The sequence below is a fragment of the Phyllostomus hastatus genome, unplaced genomic scaffold, assembly GCF_019186645.2.
Source record: "Phyllostomus hastatus isolate PE091 unplaced genomic scaffold, TTU_PhHast_1.1 phas_contig_38, whole genome shotgun sequence".
Classification (NCBI taxonomy): Eukaryota; Metazoa; Chordata; class Mammalia; order Chiroptera; family Phyllostomidae; genus Phyllostomus; species Phyllostomus hastatus.
Genome location: NW_025333869.1, coordinates 8,529,187 through 8,548,306, shown reverse-complemented (window position 1 = coordinate 8,548,306; position 19,120 = coordinate 8,529,187). Strand labels below are relative to the sequence as shown.

The 19,120-nt window shown below is 41.0% G+C and overlaps 1 protein-coding gene across 3 annotated transcripts in view; it reads left to right on the top strand.

Moving 5' to 3' along the window:
- The window catches only part of WDFY4 (WDFY family member 4), a 345,693-nt gene that overhangs the window by 112,116 nt on the left and 214,457 nt on the right, over window positions 1–19,120 (top strand). For all 3 annotated transcript variants that reach the window (XM_045842001.1, XM_045841998.1, XM_045841999.1), the window contains 8 exons: window positions 417–654; window positions 1,064–1,140; window positions 1,877–2,098; window positions 2,750–2,928; window positions 11,533–11,764; window positions 12,915–13,060; window positions 14,109–14,220; window positions 14,898–15,088. In XM_045842001.1, the coding sequence (XP_045697957.1) occupies window positions 417–654; window positions 1,064–1,140; window positions 1,877–2,098; window positions 2,750–2,928; window positions 11,533–11,764; window positions 12,915–13,060; window positions 14,109–14,220; window positions 14,898–15,088 (1,397 nt within the window). The remainder of the gene's footprint in view (window positions 1–416; window positions 655–1,063; window positions 1,141–1,876; window positions 2,099–2,749; window positions 2,929–11,532; window positions 11,765–12,914; window positions 13,061–14,108; window positions 14,221–14,897; window positions 15,089–19,120) is intronic.

Sequence of the window (19,120 nt, the reverse complement as noted above, 5' to 3'; positions counted from 1 at the left end):
GAGAGTGAGAATGGAGTGAGGCTTGGGCTGGCAGCCAGAGGTGGGAGATAAGAACTTTAAAGGAAATAGGCTATTGTGAAAAAGAGTGTGGAAGTCAGTGAGCCAGGACAAAGCCTCAGTGAGTGACTACCATTGGAGCAAGCCAATCACAGAAACAGGAAGAGGGAACATATGGGATTAAAGGGAGAAGTTTCTAGGAGAAACACGTTTTCACCTTAGTTCAATGTTATCAGAATCAACAGAGAACCCAGCTGGGAGGACCCAGGAGAACTCCCCTGCCTGGGGCTAGGAAATCAATGCATAGTGACTCTGCAATGCCCTCCTTCCCAGTGGCAGAAATGTCAGGGCCTGTTGTCAGAAGAGGGGTGCAAATGCTTTGAACAAAGACACATCTCTTCTCTGACTTTCTGCCTTAGGGTCACAGGCAGTGGCACCACTGACTGCTGAGGTTCCTGCAGGAGCTGCTCAGGATGCTGGCCCATGTCTAGCAGTTGCACAGGTCCACAGGCCCTCAGGGCTGTTTCAGAGCTCCACCACTGCCCTTCAGACACTACTGAGTCTCATCTCCATGACCTCTCCGCGCAACCTGCAGCCTCACAGGGCTGCCCTGGCTCCATCATTTGTGGAATTTGACATGTCCATGGAAGGTTATGGGTATGAGTCTTTGAATATTTAAAATATACTTAATTAATTTCCTAATGCCTCAGATGAGTTATGTTGATTATAAAATTGTAGTTCCCATTAGCTCTCACACTCAGCAGTGAACTATGTCTAAGTCGTGCACACCCCATCTACTCAGTGGCTTCAAAGGGTCAGTGTCCTCAGCTGTGTAGGGCCAGGACCCTCTCCTTCCCCTGGCATGTCTGCATTCTGGAATGTTCTCTCTTCCAGCCACTGGTTTGGATTCCTTTTCTAGGGCCATGGTACCAATATTAGCTACTTTCTGTTGCTGGAGTCTCATGGTCTAAGAGCAAGTGAGGCCCTGCAAAAAGGACAGAGAGGAGTTGTCGTAAAACAGAGGTGGCTTGAGCATCAATAATCTGAGATGTTTTCCTGTTTCCAGGTGTTTATTTATTCCAACCCTGTCTACAGTTATGGGAACCAGCACTGAGTACTCGATCTCTGGAGGGATTGGGACAGGTGGGTGCTTCCCAGGGGTTTAGCTCAGCCGAGCTCTCCTCACTTCTGACAGGCAGAATAAACATGAGTTCTATATTGATAGCCATTCAGAAATAAGCTTGCCCTTGGCTCATGTAAGGATTAGCACAGGCCTTGGTATGCTGTGTAATATTGTCTTCAGCAGACAACCAAGCACCCTCTGTTAGGAGAACCAGGGTTTCTATAGGAAGATGGGTGCTGAGGCACCATTCTATTCAGGGCACATCACTGTGGGCACCAAGTCTGATTATGCTCATTCATTGAGGACAGCAGGCCCTGCCTGTACTGCCAACCCTTTTCTGAGGTGGGAGGGCATGGATTTCCTTAGAGTGGAACATTCTCCCTACAAGGCTGAGCTCTCTGCCTGATGGAACACACTGCCTGGCTTTAGATCAGCTGATCAGTGAGCCAAATGGTGGCAGGCCTCAGGGTTGTGCCCCCTCTCCACTCCCTTGGCAAGGCAGCATGGAGTAATGGATAGGACACAGTTGGGAAGAGTGTTTGAGGATCTAGGCTCATGTCCTGGTGAGAAAAGGACTTTTCCTGAGAGTATAAGTAATGACACAAGGGCATCCTACTAGGTATGGTTGATGTAAAGTGGGCATGGGTCAGAGAGGCACAGTAGGACCAAACCTGGGTGAAATCAGAGCCATAGTTTATCTAGACAAGTTTCCACAACAGGACGAAGCCTAAGCATGTTCTTGTGTTCTGACCACAGGTGCTGCCAGGTCCTTCCCTCCACCTGGAGGCCTGACCTTTTCCTGCTGGTTCCTCATCAGCAGGCATGGCAGGGTCACTGAGGGCCACCCACTGCGCTTCCTAACCCTGGTGCGCCACCTGGCCAGGACAGAACAACCCTTTGTCTGCTTTTCTGTCAGCCTCTGCCCAGAAGATCTCTCCTTGGTTGTGTCCACGGAAGAGAAAGAGTTTCAGCCACTAGGTAAGGCATTGGGAACCAAAGCTAGTATCTCTCACACTTGGGGACATGAGGCTAAGTCCTCAGCTCTTGGCACAAGAGCCTGGAAACCTTACCTTCCTTCAGTAGTGTTAGGGGCAGGTCCCAGCTCTGCTGTCACAGCTTGGCTCTCTAAGCTCTCCTGCCTGTGATGACTACAAGTGGCCTGAGATAGCCTAGCTCAGTGTATCCTAGCCACACCTGTCCTTCTAGTGGGCCCTGAAAGTGTCACTGTTTCACAGTGAAACATGAGAAGGCCCAGAGGATAGCTTGGCATTTTTGACACATAGCACAACTGTCCTTTCCTCACTGCAAAGACTTTGCCAGCAAATGTGCATCACTATGGAGACAGTCTGGTGTGAGGTAGACCTGGAGTTTGAGCCCTGGCTGTGTGACTTTGGGCAAGTTACCTAACCTCTCTATAACTCAGGGTTGTAATGGAAATGAAATGAGCTAATATTTGTAACAAACCTGAAAATAATGTCAGACACCAAGCATGACCTCAGCAATGATAACTACTGTTGTCATCATTTTGTAAGTGGGGACATAGCTATGGCTCCTCTGGCATGAGGCCGCATTCTCCTGGTTGCCGCAGCATAAGTCACATGTGAGTCTGGCATTTTTTCTCTTTTTCAGATGTTATGGAACCCGAGGATATTTCTGAGCCCTCTGCAGGACGCCAGCTTCGGGTCAGGTGTGGCCAGCTCCTGGCCTGTGGTCAGTGGCATCACCTGGCTGTGGTTGTCACCAAGGAAATAAAAAGGAATTGTACCATTTCCACTTATCTGGATGGACAAGTCATTGGCTCAGCCAAGGTGAGATGGTTCCCCAGCTGTGCTTGCTCCTCTACCATGCCTCTGGGCCACACCATGCTGGGTGGCCTCACTTCAGCTATATGTTTTCTTTTGGCAGTGGTGTTGGAATCCAATGAAATCCCTTTGTTGTCCAGAACACATGACTGAACTCAGGAATAAAAAGGGCATCTTTAAAAAATGGAATAAAGGTCACACAACTGGGGCAGAAGTTAAAATGCAGAAATAAGAATAGTCATAAGATACATGTCTCCAGAGTAAAACACACACACACACACACACACACACACACACACACACACAACTTTTTACATTTTAAGGTATGAATTCCCAAGGGAGGTCTGAGCAGGGCCAAAGCTTGACTTTTCTAAAAGGTTTCCTGGTGAGTCTAATGCAGCTGGTCTGAATTTTGCGCTACACCTAACAGCAAGGTATAAAGACATCAACACATCTTGCCAGATTTAGAAAAAAAATGATCAGGAAAGGACACATCCCCTGCTTAGAGAAGGTAATGGAATGTGAACACATATTTGGAGGAAGCATCTCATCACTAGCATCTGGACACCTGAAGTCCTGAGGTATAAGGGAGAGGAAGCTAGGAGATGAAGGGCCTGTTAGTTGTGTTCCCACAGCCACTGGCAGAGATCATCAAAGAAAACAGAGAGGTAAGGGCCCTCTCTGGGCCCAGAAGACCACAGAGAGCAGGTTCCAGAAATAGCATCCTAACCTAGGTTGCATTTTTGAGTCACATGGAAAGTCTTGCAGGCTATGTCCCAGATCAGTTACTGCAGAACCTCTGTGGGTAGGGAATATTGTAATGTTTTAAAAGTTTCCTGGATGATTTTAATATGCAGCCAGAATGGAGAACCTTAGATTAATAAGGTATCTCCATATCAATAGTATTGACATATGAGAACAGATACTTTTTTGTTCTGGGGACTGATTCTATATATGTTAGGACATTTAGCAATATCTGTGGGATTCCCTGGATACCATAGCATGTCCTTCTTCCCAGTTGTGACTATGAAAAATATCTCCAGATGTTTTCAGATGTCTGCTTTCAGAGGCGGTGAGGCAAAATCACTCAGGTTGAGACTCATTAGGTTACAGCAACCTAAATTCTATAGAACACCTAAAGATGAATTTGATGCTATCTTTTGGTAAAATTATGTTATAAAAACAAATGTCACTGGTAATTGGAATGCTTTGGCAAGAGAATAAGAAAAACAGGTTCTACAAAACAGAGTTAACTTTTATTTCCAATCACTAACTATACTGGTCCTTCCTTTCTTCCTTCCCTCCTTCATTACTTATCTATTGAGCAGTTATGATCATGTGTTAAGTATTGGTCTAGGTGCTGGAAACTGTCCATGCCCACCAGTCAAACACTTCCAGGATTGTGCATATAGTACAAAATAAAAGTTAGATTTATTGAGCTTGCTGTAGCAAGAGATTCCTTACCTCCTAGATTACAAGGAGTTAAAAGAGCCTTACATAGGATTTTGGCTTCTTTTAGGTGATTTTTGGGGAGGATTCTGAATTGGGTGCTATCAGAAAGGCAATTTGGTGTCTGTGTATGTTCAACACTTTACCTAGGGAATGGGGGAAATGGAGCAGGGATGGAGCTATCATTGGAGAGGAAGCTGTAGTCACTCATGTTAGCCAGCATGGTGTCTTTGTTTTTATCTGTTTAGGCATGATTATGGAATGGGCTTGTTTTTGTCTTTTTTTCCCCAACAGATAAATTGCTATTCTGTGAAACAGTTCATGTACCTTGAGTCTAATAGGTGTGTCCTATTGGTATTTGGACCTGACTTGCATCTAGGCAGGGACTGGCACACAGTAAACATACAATAAACACTTAGGGAATTTCACTGAATTTACAGCCATAAGGTGTAGCATTGACAGGCTGATACTGTAGTTGACTGAATTGGTACATGGATGAGCATCATACCTCACAGAACAAGCTGAACCAGAGTCAGTCAGCAGGATGGTTGGGAGTGATCTGACACCATGGTATATGCCAAATATGCCAAAATATTCTATGGAGAATGGCCAAGGCCCAAGGCTGATGGACTTGACTTTCCAAGGTGATCTCAAGAAATTGGTAGTGATATCTGAGATAAATATAAAGGCCTGTGTTTAGATGCAAATGTCTGCTGGGCAAGGATAATATGGGAGAGCTTGGGCTGGGACTGACCCAGCTTAACAATTATTCTCAAACGTAAGAGCCTTTGATTTAATTTCCAAGGGAAGATAAGCTAAATTTAGAAAGGTGGAGAGTGTTTTGACAACCTGAATTGAACAAAATAATGTGGGAGAAATTTAAAACATCTTAATTTTATAAATTATTCTGAATGGTACAATAAGAATTCACAGTAGGAACTTAGGGAGAAAGGGGCAAGCTGGATTGGAGGGGTGGGGCAGAGCTTCAGTGTGGGAGACAGAGAAATCTCTGCCTGGGAGGGTGGGGAAGGAAAGAGGGAGCACAGTGGACTCCACTCTAGGCAGGCTTGCTAGCTGGACACTTGGTTTATTTTTATTTGAAAACCTCATTGAATTCGTAGGGAAAATATTTATGAAAATATATGACCTCTCATTTACAAAAATATGTATTTATACACATATTAATAGATATAGTGATTTTATAGTCCTCATAAAAATAATATCAATATATTTTGAAATAACTGAAAAATAAAGCAAAGAAGAAAGACTACCCAAATTCCTTCTATCTTACCATAGTTTGTAGTTTCTTTCAGCTTTTTCCCTTTAAAAATTAGTTGTAACTTTATTATACAGAAAATTTTGTACACTTTTTAGTTAACTTATACTATTATTTAAAAAATTATCTACATGGACTTTGAGTTATTATTTTTTAAATCTGTGATAATGAGTTAATTATATATATTTTATTAAAATTTTTATTGAGATAATTGTAAGCTAAAATGTAACAAATAATAGCTAGAAACCTTGGCATCTTTTAATCAGTTTCATCTGATGGTAATACCTTGCAAAACTAGAGGACAATATCACAACCAAAATATTGACATTGCTATAATGTACTAATTTATTCATATTTCACCTATTCTACTTGTGTTTGTGTCTGTGTATTTAGTACCATAATTTTATCATATGCATAGGTTCCTACATCTACTACTACTGCTAAAATACAAACCATTTCTGTCACCACAAGGGTCCTAATGTTGTCCTTTCATAAAAGTTATAACCACACTTAGGTTGCTTCCAGCACTTGGCTATTGTAAATTGTGCTGTTATGAACATTGGGATGCATAGGTCCTTTTGGATTGGTGTTTCAGGGTTCTTAGGGTATAATTCAGCAGTGGAATTGCTGGGTCAAAAGGCAGTTCCATTTTTAGTTTTCTGAGGAAATTCCTTACTGTTTTCCACAGTGGCCGCATAAATGGAGACAACTGTACTTGAACAACAATAAAAAAAAGTTATAACCACAGTCACATCCCACCCTCACCCCTTCCTCTATCCCTGTTCCTAACCTTGGCAACCAATATCTAAAAATGTCATTTCAAGGTGTTATATCTATGGGATCTTTTAGGATTAGATTTTTCATTCAGCATGATCTCTGGAAATTCATCCAAGTTGTTGCATGTGTCAACAACACATGCAACATTTCTTTTTATTGCTGAGAACTAATTATTCCATGATATAGGTATATAACCATTGAAGAACATCTGCATTGTTTCCAGTTTTTGGCTGTTACAAATAAAGCTACTATAAACATTTGTATACAGTTTTTTGTGTGAACTTAATTCTTCATTTCTCTGAAATAAATACCTAAGAGTCCAATTGCTTGGTTATATGGTAATTACATGGTTAGTTTTATAAGAAACTACCAAACTATTTTCCAGAGTGACTATAACATTTTACATTACCACCAGCAATAAATGAGTGATTCAGTTTCTCTGCATTTGGTGTTGCCACTATTTTTAAAATTAGTTTGATAGGTGTGTAGTGGTATTTTATTTTGATTTAAAATTTTTTCAATCAAAGTTTACATTAAATATTATTTTATATTGGTTTCAGGTGTACTGCATAGTGGTTAGACAACCGTATACTATTCAAAGTATTCTCCCTGATATTTCTAATACTCAACTGGTACCGTACATAGTTATTATAATAATTCCTATGCTGTACTTTCCATTCCCATGACTATTTTGTAACTACAAGTCTGTACTTCTCAATTCTTTATCTTTTTACCCAGTCCCCCAACCACGCTCCCCTCTGACAGCCATCAGTCTTTTCCCTGTATCTATGAGTATGTTTCTGTTTTTTTATTTATATTGTTCTTTAGATTCCACATATAAGTGAAATCATAAGATATTTGTCTTTCTCTGACTTATTTCACTTAGCATAATACTCTCTAGATCCATCCATGCTGTTGCAAATGGTAGAATTTTATTCTTTTTTATGGCCAAGTAATATTCCATTGTATCTATGTGCCATAGTTTTTTTATCCACTCATCTGCTGATGGGCACTTGGATTGCTTCCAAAGGTGGCTGTTGTAAATAATGCTGCAATGAACATACAGGAGCATATATTCTTTCAAATTAGTGTTTTGGTGATCTGGACACTGGCTCGCAGTGTCCGAGGCGTTATGGATGACAAACGACATAAATTCACATGGACTACTGAGCCCTGTGGAGGAAAAGGGATGGCATGGCTACTCTCTCAAGGGGAGAGCACCCTGATCCTTGCCTTGAAAGGTTTTTATTAGCGTTCAATTTGCACAAGATTATAGGTAAAGCTCATTAATCATTGTCAGGCAGTAAGGATCAAACAATAGATAACAAAGAACTCTGAGGGCTATTTGAGTCAGGGTCAGATAGCTAGAGAGCTATAAAACTTTTCAGAACAAACTCACTTCTTGCTTGGACCCTTATCATTTAATTGAGAGCATTCTAAACAAAGCAGATTTCACAAGATTTTACATATTCTTTCTTAGGCCCAATCACCTGGGAAACCTGCCCTTTCCAGCACAGGGCTGCACCTCCCTCTGTCATTGTTTCAGGCTTAAGTTAGACAGGGGAAGTAAGGCAGCCAAGAGATTAGGAGACCTCTTGCAGACAGAATGAGGACTCAGGTTTTGTCAAAGCCATGGGGTGAGGGTCCATCATCCCATTTCTTTATAGCCCCCCAAGTTTTTCCCTGGGGCCTCCCTGTGATCATGTCTGTCTTAGGTCATTCCCCCCTTGGGGAATCTTACCCATCATTGGTTAACTGATTAAGCATTGGGGGCCAGGCAGGGTGAAGAAAAAGACCAGAAGTGGTGCCCCTGCCAGGGAGATAAGCTTTGTCTCCTTAGCGGCTTATGGTCTGAAGGTCGCTCACTCAGCCTTAGCCATGGGAGGTTACAGCTTCTGAAACTAGGCAGGGCAGTTCCCAACATTTTGAGTTTCTTCAAATATGTATCCAGAAGTGGAATTGCTGGGTCATAAGACAGTTTTATTTTTAATTTTTGAGCCACCTTCGTACTGTTTTCTACAGTGACTGTACCAGTCTGCATTCCTACTAACAGTGTATGAGGGTTCCCTTTGCTCTACATCCTTGCCACTGCTTTTTTGTTTGTTTGTTTGTTTGTTTACTGATGATAGTCATTCAGACAGGTGTGAGGTGATATCTCATTGTGGTTTAATTTGCACTTCTCTGATGATTAGTGACATTGAGCATCTTTTCATATGTCTGTTGACCATCTGTATGTCTTCCTTTGGGAAGTGTCTATTCAGGTCCTTTGCCCTTTTTTTAAATTAAATTGTTTGGTTTTTGGTGTTGAGTTGTATAAGTTCTTAATGAATTTTGGGTATTAACCCCTTGTCATATGTATCATTGGTGAATATGTTCTCCCATTCAGTGAGTTGTCTTTTCATGTTGATGATGGTTTCCTTTGTTGTAAAAGCTTTTTAGTTTGATGTAGTCTCATTTGTTTATTTTTTCTTTTGTTGCCCTTGCCTGAGGAGATATGTCTGAAAAAAATACGAAGAGAAATGTCAGAGATTTTACAGCCTATGTTTTATTATAGGATTTTAATTGTATCAAGTCTTACATTTAAGTCTTTAATCTGTTTTGAGCTAACTCTTGTATATGGTGTAAGAAGGTGGTCTAATTTCATTTTTTTGCAAGTATATGTCCAATTTTCCTGTCATTTGTTGAATAGACTCTCTTTACCCCACTGTATGTTCTTGCCTTCTTTGTCAAATATTAATTGGCCATAGAGGCATGGATTTATTTTTGGGTTCTCCACTCAATTCCATTGATCTATATGTCTGTTTTCATGCTAATGTCATACTGCTTTAATTACTATGGCCTTGTAGTATGGTTTGATATCATGTTTCCTTCAACTTCAACAGGTAGCATGATTCCTTCAAGTTCATGGCAATTTGGGGTCTTTTGTAGTTTTATATAAATGTTTGAATTATTTGTTCTAGTACTGTGAAATGCATCATTGGCATTTTGATAGGGATTGCATAAAATCTATAGATTGCTTAGGGTAGAATGGACATTTTAACAATGTTAACTTTTCCTGGAGTGTTTTTAATTTGCATCTCCTTAGTGGTTAATGAGACTGAAGATCCCACATGCTTTTTTATTATCTGCATATACTCTTCAGTGATGCCTGTTCCAGTCTTTTGCCTATTTTCTAATTGGATTGTTTGTTTTTTACTGTTGAGGTCTAATGGTTTTAAAAAAATATATTCTAGCCCTGGCTGGTGTGACTCAGTGGATTGAGTGCTGGCCTGTGAACCAAAGGGTCACTGGTTCGATTCCCAGTCAGGGTACATGCCTGGGTTATAGGCCAGGTCCCCAGTTGGGGGGCGGGCATGTGAGAGGCAGCCACACAGTGATGTTTCTCTCCCTCTCTCTAAAAATAAATAAAATCTTTAAAAAATATATATCCTAGATATCCTAGTCCTTTGTCAACTATGTAATTTGCAAATAATTTTTGCTAATGTAGATAGCTTGGTTTTAACCCTCTTTCACACTGAAATTTTCAAAGCCAAAATTTTATTTTAATCAAATGTAATTTATCAGTTTTTCTCTTACAGTTCCTTCTTTTAGTGTCAAGCCTAAGAACTCTTTGTGTACTATTAGAGCCTGAAAATTTTCTCCTATGCCTTTTAAAAGCATTTTTCAGTTTTAAATTTTACATTTAAGTTTCTGATCAATTTTGCATTAATTTTTGTGTAAAGCATGAGTTTTAGGTCTATGTTTATTTCTTTACCTATGATTGTCCAGTTTTCCTAGCATCGTTTGCTGAAGATGCCACTCCTCCACCGTTGAATTACTTTTAAATCTTTGTTAAAAATCAGTTAGGCATATTTCTTTTCTTTTCTTTTTTCTTTTAGAGTTTTTTGTTTGTTTATTTTTAGGCAGAGGGGAAAGGAGGGAGAAAGAGAGGGAGAGAAACATCAACATATGGTTGCCTCTCAAGTGCCCCCTACTGGTGACCTGGCCCACAACACAGGCATGTGCCCTCACTGGAATTTGAACTGGCGACCCTTTGGTTCACAGGCCAGTGCTCAATCCACTGAGCCACACCAGCCAGGGAATTAGGCATATTTCTATAGGTTCATTTCTGGGTTCTCTACTTTAGTCCATTGATCTGCATGTCTATCCTCCTACCAGTACCATACTCTCTTAAATATTATAGCTATATAATAGACTTAATATTGGGTAGGATAGTATGTACCACTTAGTTCCTCTTTTTCAAAAAAGAAAACTTAATCTATTTGTTAAACTATTTGTTTAAGCCATTCTAGAGCCTGTATCTTTTCATATAAATTTTAGAATTAGCTTGTCTGTCTACAAAAAGTCTTCTGAGATTGTGATAGGATTGCATTAAACCTGTAGATCATTTTGGGGAGAAAAGTCATCTCTGTTATGTTAAGTCTTCCTATCCAGGAACATGGTATGTCTCCTCACCTGTATAGGTTTTATTTGATTTATTTTATTATTCTTTTGGAATTTTCAGGGTACAGATATTATTAAGTATTTCATTTTACTTTAAGCAATTGTAAATGGCATTGTTTTTAATTGTAGTTTCTGCATGTTCATTGTTAGACTTAGAATGCAGTTGATTTTTGTGTGTTGATTATGTATCCTGTGACCTTGCTGAATTGACTTCTTAGTTCTGGAATTTTGGCTTCTTGTTTCCTTTTTTTTTTCTTTTTGTAGATTCCTGACACTTTCTACATGGATGTGTCATTTACAAAAAGAGAGAGTTTTATTTATTTTCTTCCTATCTATATATCTGTAATTATTTTCAGTACATGAAATTAACTCAGTGATGGAATATAGGTTCTTACTGGATGGCTGGAACAAAAAGGTGTTACAGGGGTTTTCAGTGTTCTTTTCAAATTTGTTCCCAAAGGCATAGTGTCACTCTTTTACTCCTACCAGCATTTTATAACTGGTTTTGGAACACTTTTCTCAGCTTTGAGAGTCATCTTTTTAGTGTTTTTAGGTGAAATAAGTTTTTACTTTGAGGGAAATATAAGGTACATCATTTTATATCCATATGTATTTATTTGATTAATTCCAAATTTAACCACCTTCCATCCTTTTTATTTTAACAGATGTTATACATTCAGACCTTACCAGGACCTTTCCTTTCAATGGATCCATCATCATTTGTGGATGTTTATGGATATATCGCTACCCCTCAAGTTTGGAAACAGAAGTCATCATTAATATGGCGACTTGGCCCTACATACCTCTTTGAAGAAGCCATCTCAATGGAAACTCTGGAAGTTATTAACAAACTTGGCCCAAGATACTGTAGCAACTTCCAAGCTGTGCATGTCCAAGGTATGAAGTGTTTTTATTTATAATTATCTTGCTGATTTTATTTTAAAACTAGACATCCATTTGTTTATAGCATATGTATAAAGAATAAACTCAGCACAGGTCAGTCATTGGGGAATACCTCTGCAATTGGATCATTATATATTTACAACCCAACAGAAAATGTCACAAAAAGAGGAACTGACAATATCCTTCATATTTCAGCTTCAAAGCACATAATGGAGAAGAGTGGGTTGGTAATACCATCAACAAAGAAAGAGAAGAGAATGAGATAAATAAGTTACATTCCTTTTAATGAAGGAGCTTTTTAACTAAAGTATGCTGTTGTTTTCAATTATTAAACAGACAGACAAAACATCCACATTTTCATTATTGATTGTTGGTTGTTCAAGCAGGGATCATTGCTCTTTGCGCTCCATCAAGTTAACGGAGTCAGCGCCCATGTGGGAAAAATGATAAATGCATCCATGTACAGAAGTCTTGTGTGTGGTGAAGAGTGATGAAGAGCTGTTGAGTGTTTCTTTCTCTAGGTCCAAGGTCTTTTTCTAACTTCATTTCCTCTGGCAAATTGCACTGGTCCGAACAATGTGACAGGTGAAATCTATAACCAAAGTTTCACTGACTCTCTGGCCTTACCATGCTTCTCAAGTCAAATATGTGGCTCTCCTTGATGCAGGGACCAGAGTACTAATTCCAAGTGGGATGTTTCCCATGGATATTCAGCTCACTGAAAATCTTAGGACTTTCAGTCCAGCCTGTCTCTTAATTTTTATAAGCAAGCTTTCTCATCATTTGTCATTTTGGTTTTGGGGAGTGAGATTACATCCTTGATAGGCATTTCAAGTCTATAATAAGCCTCTATATTAGAGGTTTGGAATGCCCCTATAATTATGGTAGGGTTAGCATTGTGAAGATTTCTCCATGATTTTTCATAAGTGTCAAAAAAGCACAAGTAGGGGCAAAACATGAGACATAAGAACATAAAACATGCAAGCATACAAAGTAAAAATCTGTAAGCACATAGCAACATATAATATAACAATATTCTCTGGATGATTACTTTGCCATATATCAGTAGATACTTACTTTTCTGAGGGTTAATTTTCTTCTCTGTACAGTGAGAGTACAAATAATTGAAAATGTGTTGATTTAGGTGAGGGCACTGGCACAGAAGTGGCACCCCTGGTTGCAGAGGAAAGAGTTTCCTTTGGCCTTCATGTAGCCAGCTCCTCTACCACCAGTGCTGTGGACATCAGAAACACGTATAATGAGGTGGACAGCCGCCTGATTGCCAAAGAGGTATGCCTTCAATGTTACTTGCTGCCCCCAGAATCATGATCTCATGGCTGGCTTCAGTTTTTCATAACTGAGTAAATGGTAATTCATGTTTGCACATGTGGTGGTTAATACATACAGGAGTGCTTCCCACTTCATTTGTTAAAGTTTTCTATGACTCCTCCCCCATTAACTTCCCCCAAGATAACCATTTTATTTGTAATTGCTCAGAGAAGAAAATAGATGCTCTTCACTCTTCATGGTAGAGCTAGAACAAACGAAATATTTAAAAACCTTTGTGACATGGAGAGTACTAGGTAGCTTCCCTTTCTGGAGTGCTACCAACCCCACCACCATCACCACCACTACCACCACTTACACAGCAGACTGTCCTGTGAATTTCTCTGTTTATTTTAAACAATGAACTTGTGGAACAGCAAGCAGACATGTCTGTAAGTGAAGATGCCATTAGATTTACTATTCCCTAATTCCTGTTTAAGAACCTTTTGCTTATTGCTGATGAATTTGGGTTGATGCCTTTCCATTGACTCCACCTTCCCAGACAGAGGGTCACCTCCCTTTATTGAAGACAAGGGGTCAGGGGTTAAGTCCTGTTGAGCACCAAAGAAGTGCCTTCCTGACAGAGTTCCTACTGATGGAGGAAGCCAGGATTCCCATTTCACTGGTTCTCTGAAACCAGATAGGCTGGGGCTTGCAGAGACTGGACAACCCTAGCCTGGGACTAAGGCAATGCTGGCCTTTGTAGCACTGTCCACCTCCAGGTGTCCTAGGATCACTCTTGCCCCTGTTAGCTACTCACTATGAGTGTGTTGGACACTAATGGCACAACTGTAACCAAAGCTCCTCCCTTGATTAAGCCACAGCTTAACAGACATGACATAAGATTCTGAATTCTGGTTTCAGTCTGCCTGACATTGGTTCTACTATTATTTCTTTACTGAACACCAACACTGGGCCAGGACTCAAGGTGCCTACCCTCCAGGAACTTATAAATAAGACTTCTTCCTTTACATGAAAGAATTTCTGGACTAACTGTTACCGATTTCTCTAGATGAACATTTCATCCCGTGACAATGCCATGCCCGTGTTCTTGCTAAGAAACTGTGCTAGCCATCTCTCGGGTTCTCTTCGAACCATTGGAGCCGTGGCTGTGGGCCAATTGGGTATGTCAGGCCATGGACTTTTCCTGCTATTTGGGAAAAAGGACTTGCAGATGTCATCACTTGTGTAGCTTGGGATTCTGAGTGGCAGTCAGATCAGAGCTTGTTGGTCGGTGGGGGCAGAGTTGGTGAGATAACCCTGCTGGAGAGTTGGCTTCCCACATTGAATGATGTCAGCTCACTTCGCTGCCTCTGACAGTTGGTGGTGAAGTCAGCTGCTAACAAGACTGGCATCTATGAACAATGGAACCCATATAGTGAGCACAGTAGGGTCTTGTACAGAGGCAGTGGTTGTTGGAGTGAAAACAATAGCTAGTGACCATCAAAGCAGTGACTTGGTGCAAGTACCCAGCCCCATAGGATCTAGAGAACAAAGGGTGTCAGAAGAGCCAGCATGGACTGAGGGTCAGATGGCATCTAAGGCATCTGGCTCCTCCAACACTTTGGACTGTGATGGAGGAGAGTGATCTGAAATCCCTTGGGGTGTTGCAGTCTCTGATGACACAGGAAGGACTCAGAGTAGCCCCCTGCCCTTCCTTCCAGCCTGTCCCATGTGCACAGGCTCCTCTGCTATAAGTGGTGAGTGGCTCTGGCAGCTCATTTACCCCAGCATGCTATTGGGGACTTTTCATTGTAATGAAGCTCTGACTACTGATGGAATGCTCTTTTCTCCCACACAGGGGTACGGGTGTTCCACTCTAGCCCTGCTGCTAGCAGCCTGGACTTCATTGGTGGGCCTGCCATCCTCCTGGGCTTCATTTCCTTAGCAACAGATGACCATACTATGTATGCAGCTGTGAAAGTCCTGCACTTAGTCTTGACCAGCAATGTCATGTGTGACCGCCTGATGCAACACATCTTTGGGTACCAGGTAATCCGGCCCTTCCATCTGAGTCTCTGACTCCCCAGAGAAAGGGGAGGAGCTTCTCTTGCCCCAGTGGATATTTCCTCTAGAGTGACTTCTGGAGAAGAGGAGCCTAAAGCCCTTGGGTCCTGAGACTCTGGAGACTCTGGCTCACAGGGTCAGGTGACAGCCAGCCAGGGAGACACTTTGATCTAGATGGGGATGCACACCTGTCTGTGTCTACCAGCAACTTTCACTAACGAATTCAAGAACCATTCATTGTCCTCCACTGTGTCTAGCATGATGGCCAAAGAAGCTAGACCATGGAGCCAAAGTGTGAGGTTTGAACCTGCCTTACCCTTTAACTTGCTATTTAATTCTGGATGAGTTACTCAGCCTCTCTCTCCATTTCCCCACCTCTATGATACAGACTCTTGTGCCTCCTGTATCATTGGGCTGCAGAGAGGACTAAATTATTTAATACAGGTAGAGGACTTAGAATTATGTCTGGCTCAGAATAAGTGCCCTGTAAATGTTCAGCAACTTTAGTCTTTTTTTTTTTATTTTAATCATTGTTCAAATACAGTTTTCTCCTTTTTACTCCCAATCCAGTCCCCCTCCCACCCCTCCCCACTTCCCTCCCATTACCACCCTCCCCTTAGTTTATGACCATGTGTCCTTTAAGTTTGTTCCTGTGAACCCTTCCTACTGTCCCCTGAAATTCCCTCTACTCTCTTCTGGGGGGCACTGTCAGCCTGACCTCTATTTCAGTGTCTTTGGTTATATTTTGCTTGTTTCTTTGTTTTGTTGTTTAGGTTCCTGTTAAAGGTGAGACCATATGGTATTTGCCTTTCACTGCCTGGCTTGTTTCGCTTAGCATAATGTTTTCTAGCTCCATCCACGCTGTTGCAAAGGGTAGGAGCTCCTTCTTTCTTTCTGCTGCATAGAATTCCATTGTGTAAATGGACCATAGTTTTTTGATCCATTCATTTACTGATGGGCATCTTGGTTGCTTCCAGCATCTAGCTATTGTAAATTGTGCTGATATGAACACTGGGATGCATAGGTTCTTTTGAATTGGTATTTTAGTATTCTTAGGATAGAGTTCCAGCAGTGGAATTGCAGGGTCAAAAGGCAGATCCATTTTCAGTTTTCTGAGGAAGTTCCATACTGCTTTCCATAGTGGTTGTACCAGTCTGCAGTCTCACCAACAGTGCACTAGGGATCCCTTTTCTCCACAACCTCTCCAACACTTGTTGTTTGAGCAACTTTAGTCTTTAATCTTTCTGTTTCTCAGGGCTCCCGTATGTAAAATGGGGATCATAATAACACCTATTATGTAGTGCTGTGATAATTCAGTTAATATGTGCTGAGTGCTTAGAAAAGTGTCTACTCAGAGTGTCTGCTGTCTTTGTTCACTGTGACTGTTATTGCTATTTACTGTTCACAAAGTCAGATGACACTGGTCACAGCCCTGGAGCACCTTCCTGCATGGCTGGGAAGTAACCATGCAAGAAATCACCAGGGACAGGCCTAGGGTGCAAGACTAGACAAGGTCAGGGACACAAAGGCCACAGTGTTTCTTCCTGGTGCAGGGGGAGCTGGGAAAGAGCATTCCTGCTTTTTGGCTCCTAAGCCAGGGTCTGAGCAGAAGAAAGCAGTGTAATGTCACTTCAGGCACAGTCTTCTTTTCTGGACTTCTACATAGCTGGATAGGGGTCCCTTCTTCCTGCTGCTCCTCAAAGCCACTGACACCAGGCACAGTCTGCATTGCAGACCTGGTGATACTTCTCCCCTGTGTGCATTCTTCACAGGCATCAACAGCTAACACAACATTCCAGGCTCAGGATTAGTTTCTAAAGGCCTTCAAAACTGCTTGCCAACCTGTCCACCAACCTGACCCCTAACCCTACCAACATTTCCCACCCTGCACTTCTACCTCCCAAATCCTGCACAGTTACATTTAGTTAAATGTAACCTGTGACTTGGTGTATATGTACCCTGGGTTTAGAGTGCCACCTCCTTCTCTTTCCTAGGTACACTCATTCATATCTTCCCAGGCTAGTCTCCCCAGGCTATTCTTCCCAGCCCCTGAGCTTATTGTGTGGCCATCTCTGGCCTCCTGTGGCATTGTGTGATACCCAGTGCTAACCATGCTCATGCAGTGCTATAACAATCATCTGCTTTTCTCCACTCGATTGTGATCATCTAAATTCCTGGGCATTTCTTGTTTCCAGAGTATTGCTGAGACCAAACAGATACTCTGTAAATATTTTGTTAATAAGTGAATGGGTATATTTGGGTTTATATTAAAACTGAAGATTTGGGATTTTTTGTATATGCAAGTTTTTTTTTAATTGCTAAAGGTAATAGTGGGATTTGACCCAATTTAGCACTTAGATATTGGCTGTGGCCAGGGATTTTAATAATTATTATGAGCACTTCCAAAAAGTTACAAAGCAATTTCTTCTGTCATGGGTATATCAAGAATGATAAAATTGGACAAATACCAAGATAATTTCAGTATACATTGAATACATACCAGAGTCTCTTCTAGACCACCACAATCTGTGACTCAGTGGTAATGCAGCCATCTTCCCAGAAAGTCTGAGTACTGTAAGAGTTGGGACCCTATGTGCTCACTGCTGTCTCCTTACTGCCAAGTATAGAACCTGACATACCATGAGTTCTTCACAAGTGCTTGTCACATGCTTGTCACATGAACACAGTGCCTTGAGAGAGAGAATGTGCCACAGAGCTGCAAAGGTGGCTGATGTCACATAAAGGTGGGGTGCCAAAAGATATTCATTAAAAAGAATGGCAATTGGAGGAGGACCAGGGCACTGGGTTGGCTGAGCTTATGGAGGAGGTAGTAGAGGCAAGGAGAAACCCACAGATTTACCTACTCAACTTGTGTTGACTGAACACTACTTAAGAGCCAGGCACTGTGCTAGGCAGTGTGCTAGGCTCAGGGAGGTGAGTGAACAACATAGGTTTAGTTTGTCCTTCTGTAGAACTTACTGTCTTAGTCTATTCAGGCTTTTATAGCAAAATCACCATAAACTGTGTGGCTTATAAACAACAGAAATTTGTTTCTCACAGTCCTGTAGGCTGGGAAGTCCAAGACCAAGGTGCTGGCAAATTCAGTGTCTGGTGAGAATTTACTTCCTGGTTCATAGATGACCTCACAAGGTGGAAGAGGCAAGAGAGTTCTTTATAAGGACACTAATCCCACTAAAGGCTCCATTCTCATGACCTAATCATCTCCCAAAGGCCCCACCTCCTAATGCCATCACATTGGGGATTAGGTTTTAACATATAAATTTTGAGGGGACATAAACATTCATTTTATAGCACTGTCTAATGGGACAGACAGAAAAATATTATTATTGTGAGACAAAGACTTCCAAATACTTTATTTGAATGAAGAACCCATCAGATTCAGGGATTTATTGTACCTTTACACATGGTACAGAAGAAGGAAATATATAAAATATTCTTATGGCTTAAAAAAGAAACATTTCAAATATTTATGTCCTCATGGAAAATCAGAAGAAGAGGCTAGGCAGTGGTGGTGGTGGGAATGCCCAGGTTTATATAAAGAAACAAGATTATTATTACTATTTGTCTCCCTTGCCTCTTTATAAAGCATGGCTCACATCCTATCTCATCCTTTTTTTAGACACATTTTCTTATTTTCTTTTTCTCCATAACCTTCATGCCCAGTTGGCATGATCTATATGTGCTTGTGGTCTGTTTTACCCCATAGACACAGGCTCACTGAGGGCAGGACTGGTCTGCTTGCTCATTGCTGCACCCAAAGAGCACACGGTAGGCAGCAGGTTTTAATAATGATTTGCGGAATTAATTAGAGAATTATAATAAGGGTCTTCAATTAAAGTTTTCTCAGGAGTGGATTTAATATTTTTTAATATTTTTACTCTGTATTTATTTGCTGATTTGTTGATTGGATGTGAGAGCACAACAAGAGCATGCATTTTTCTATTTGTTATTTCTATCAAATTTATTTATTATCCTCTTCTCAGACTAGGTGATATC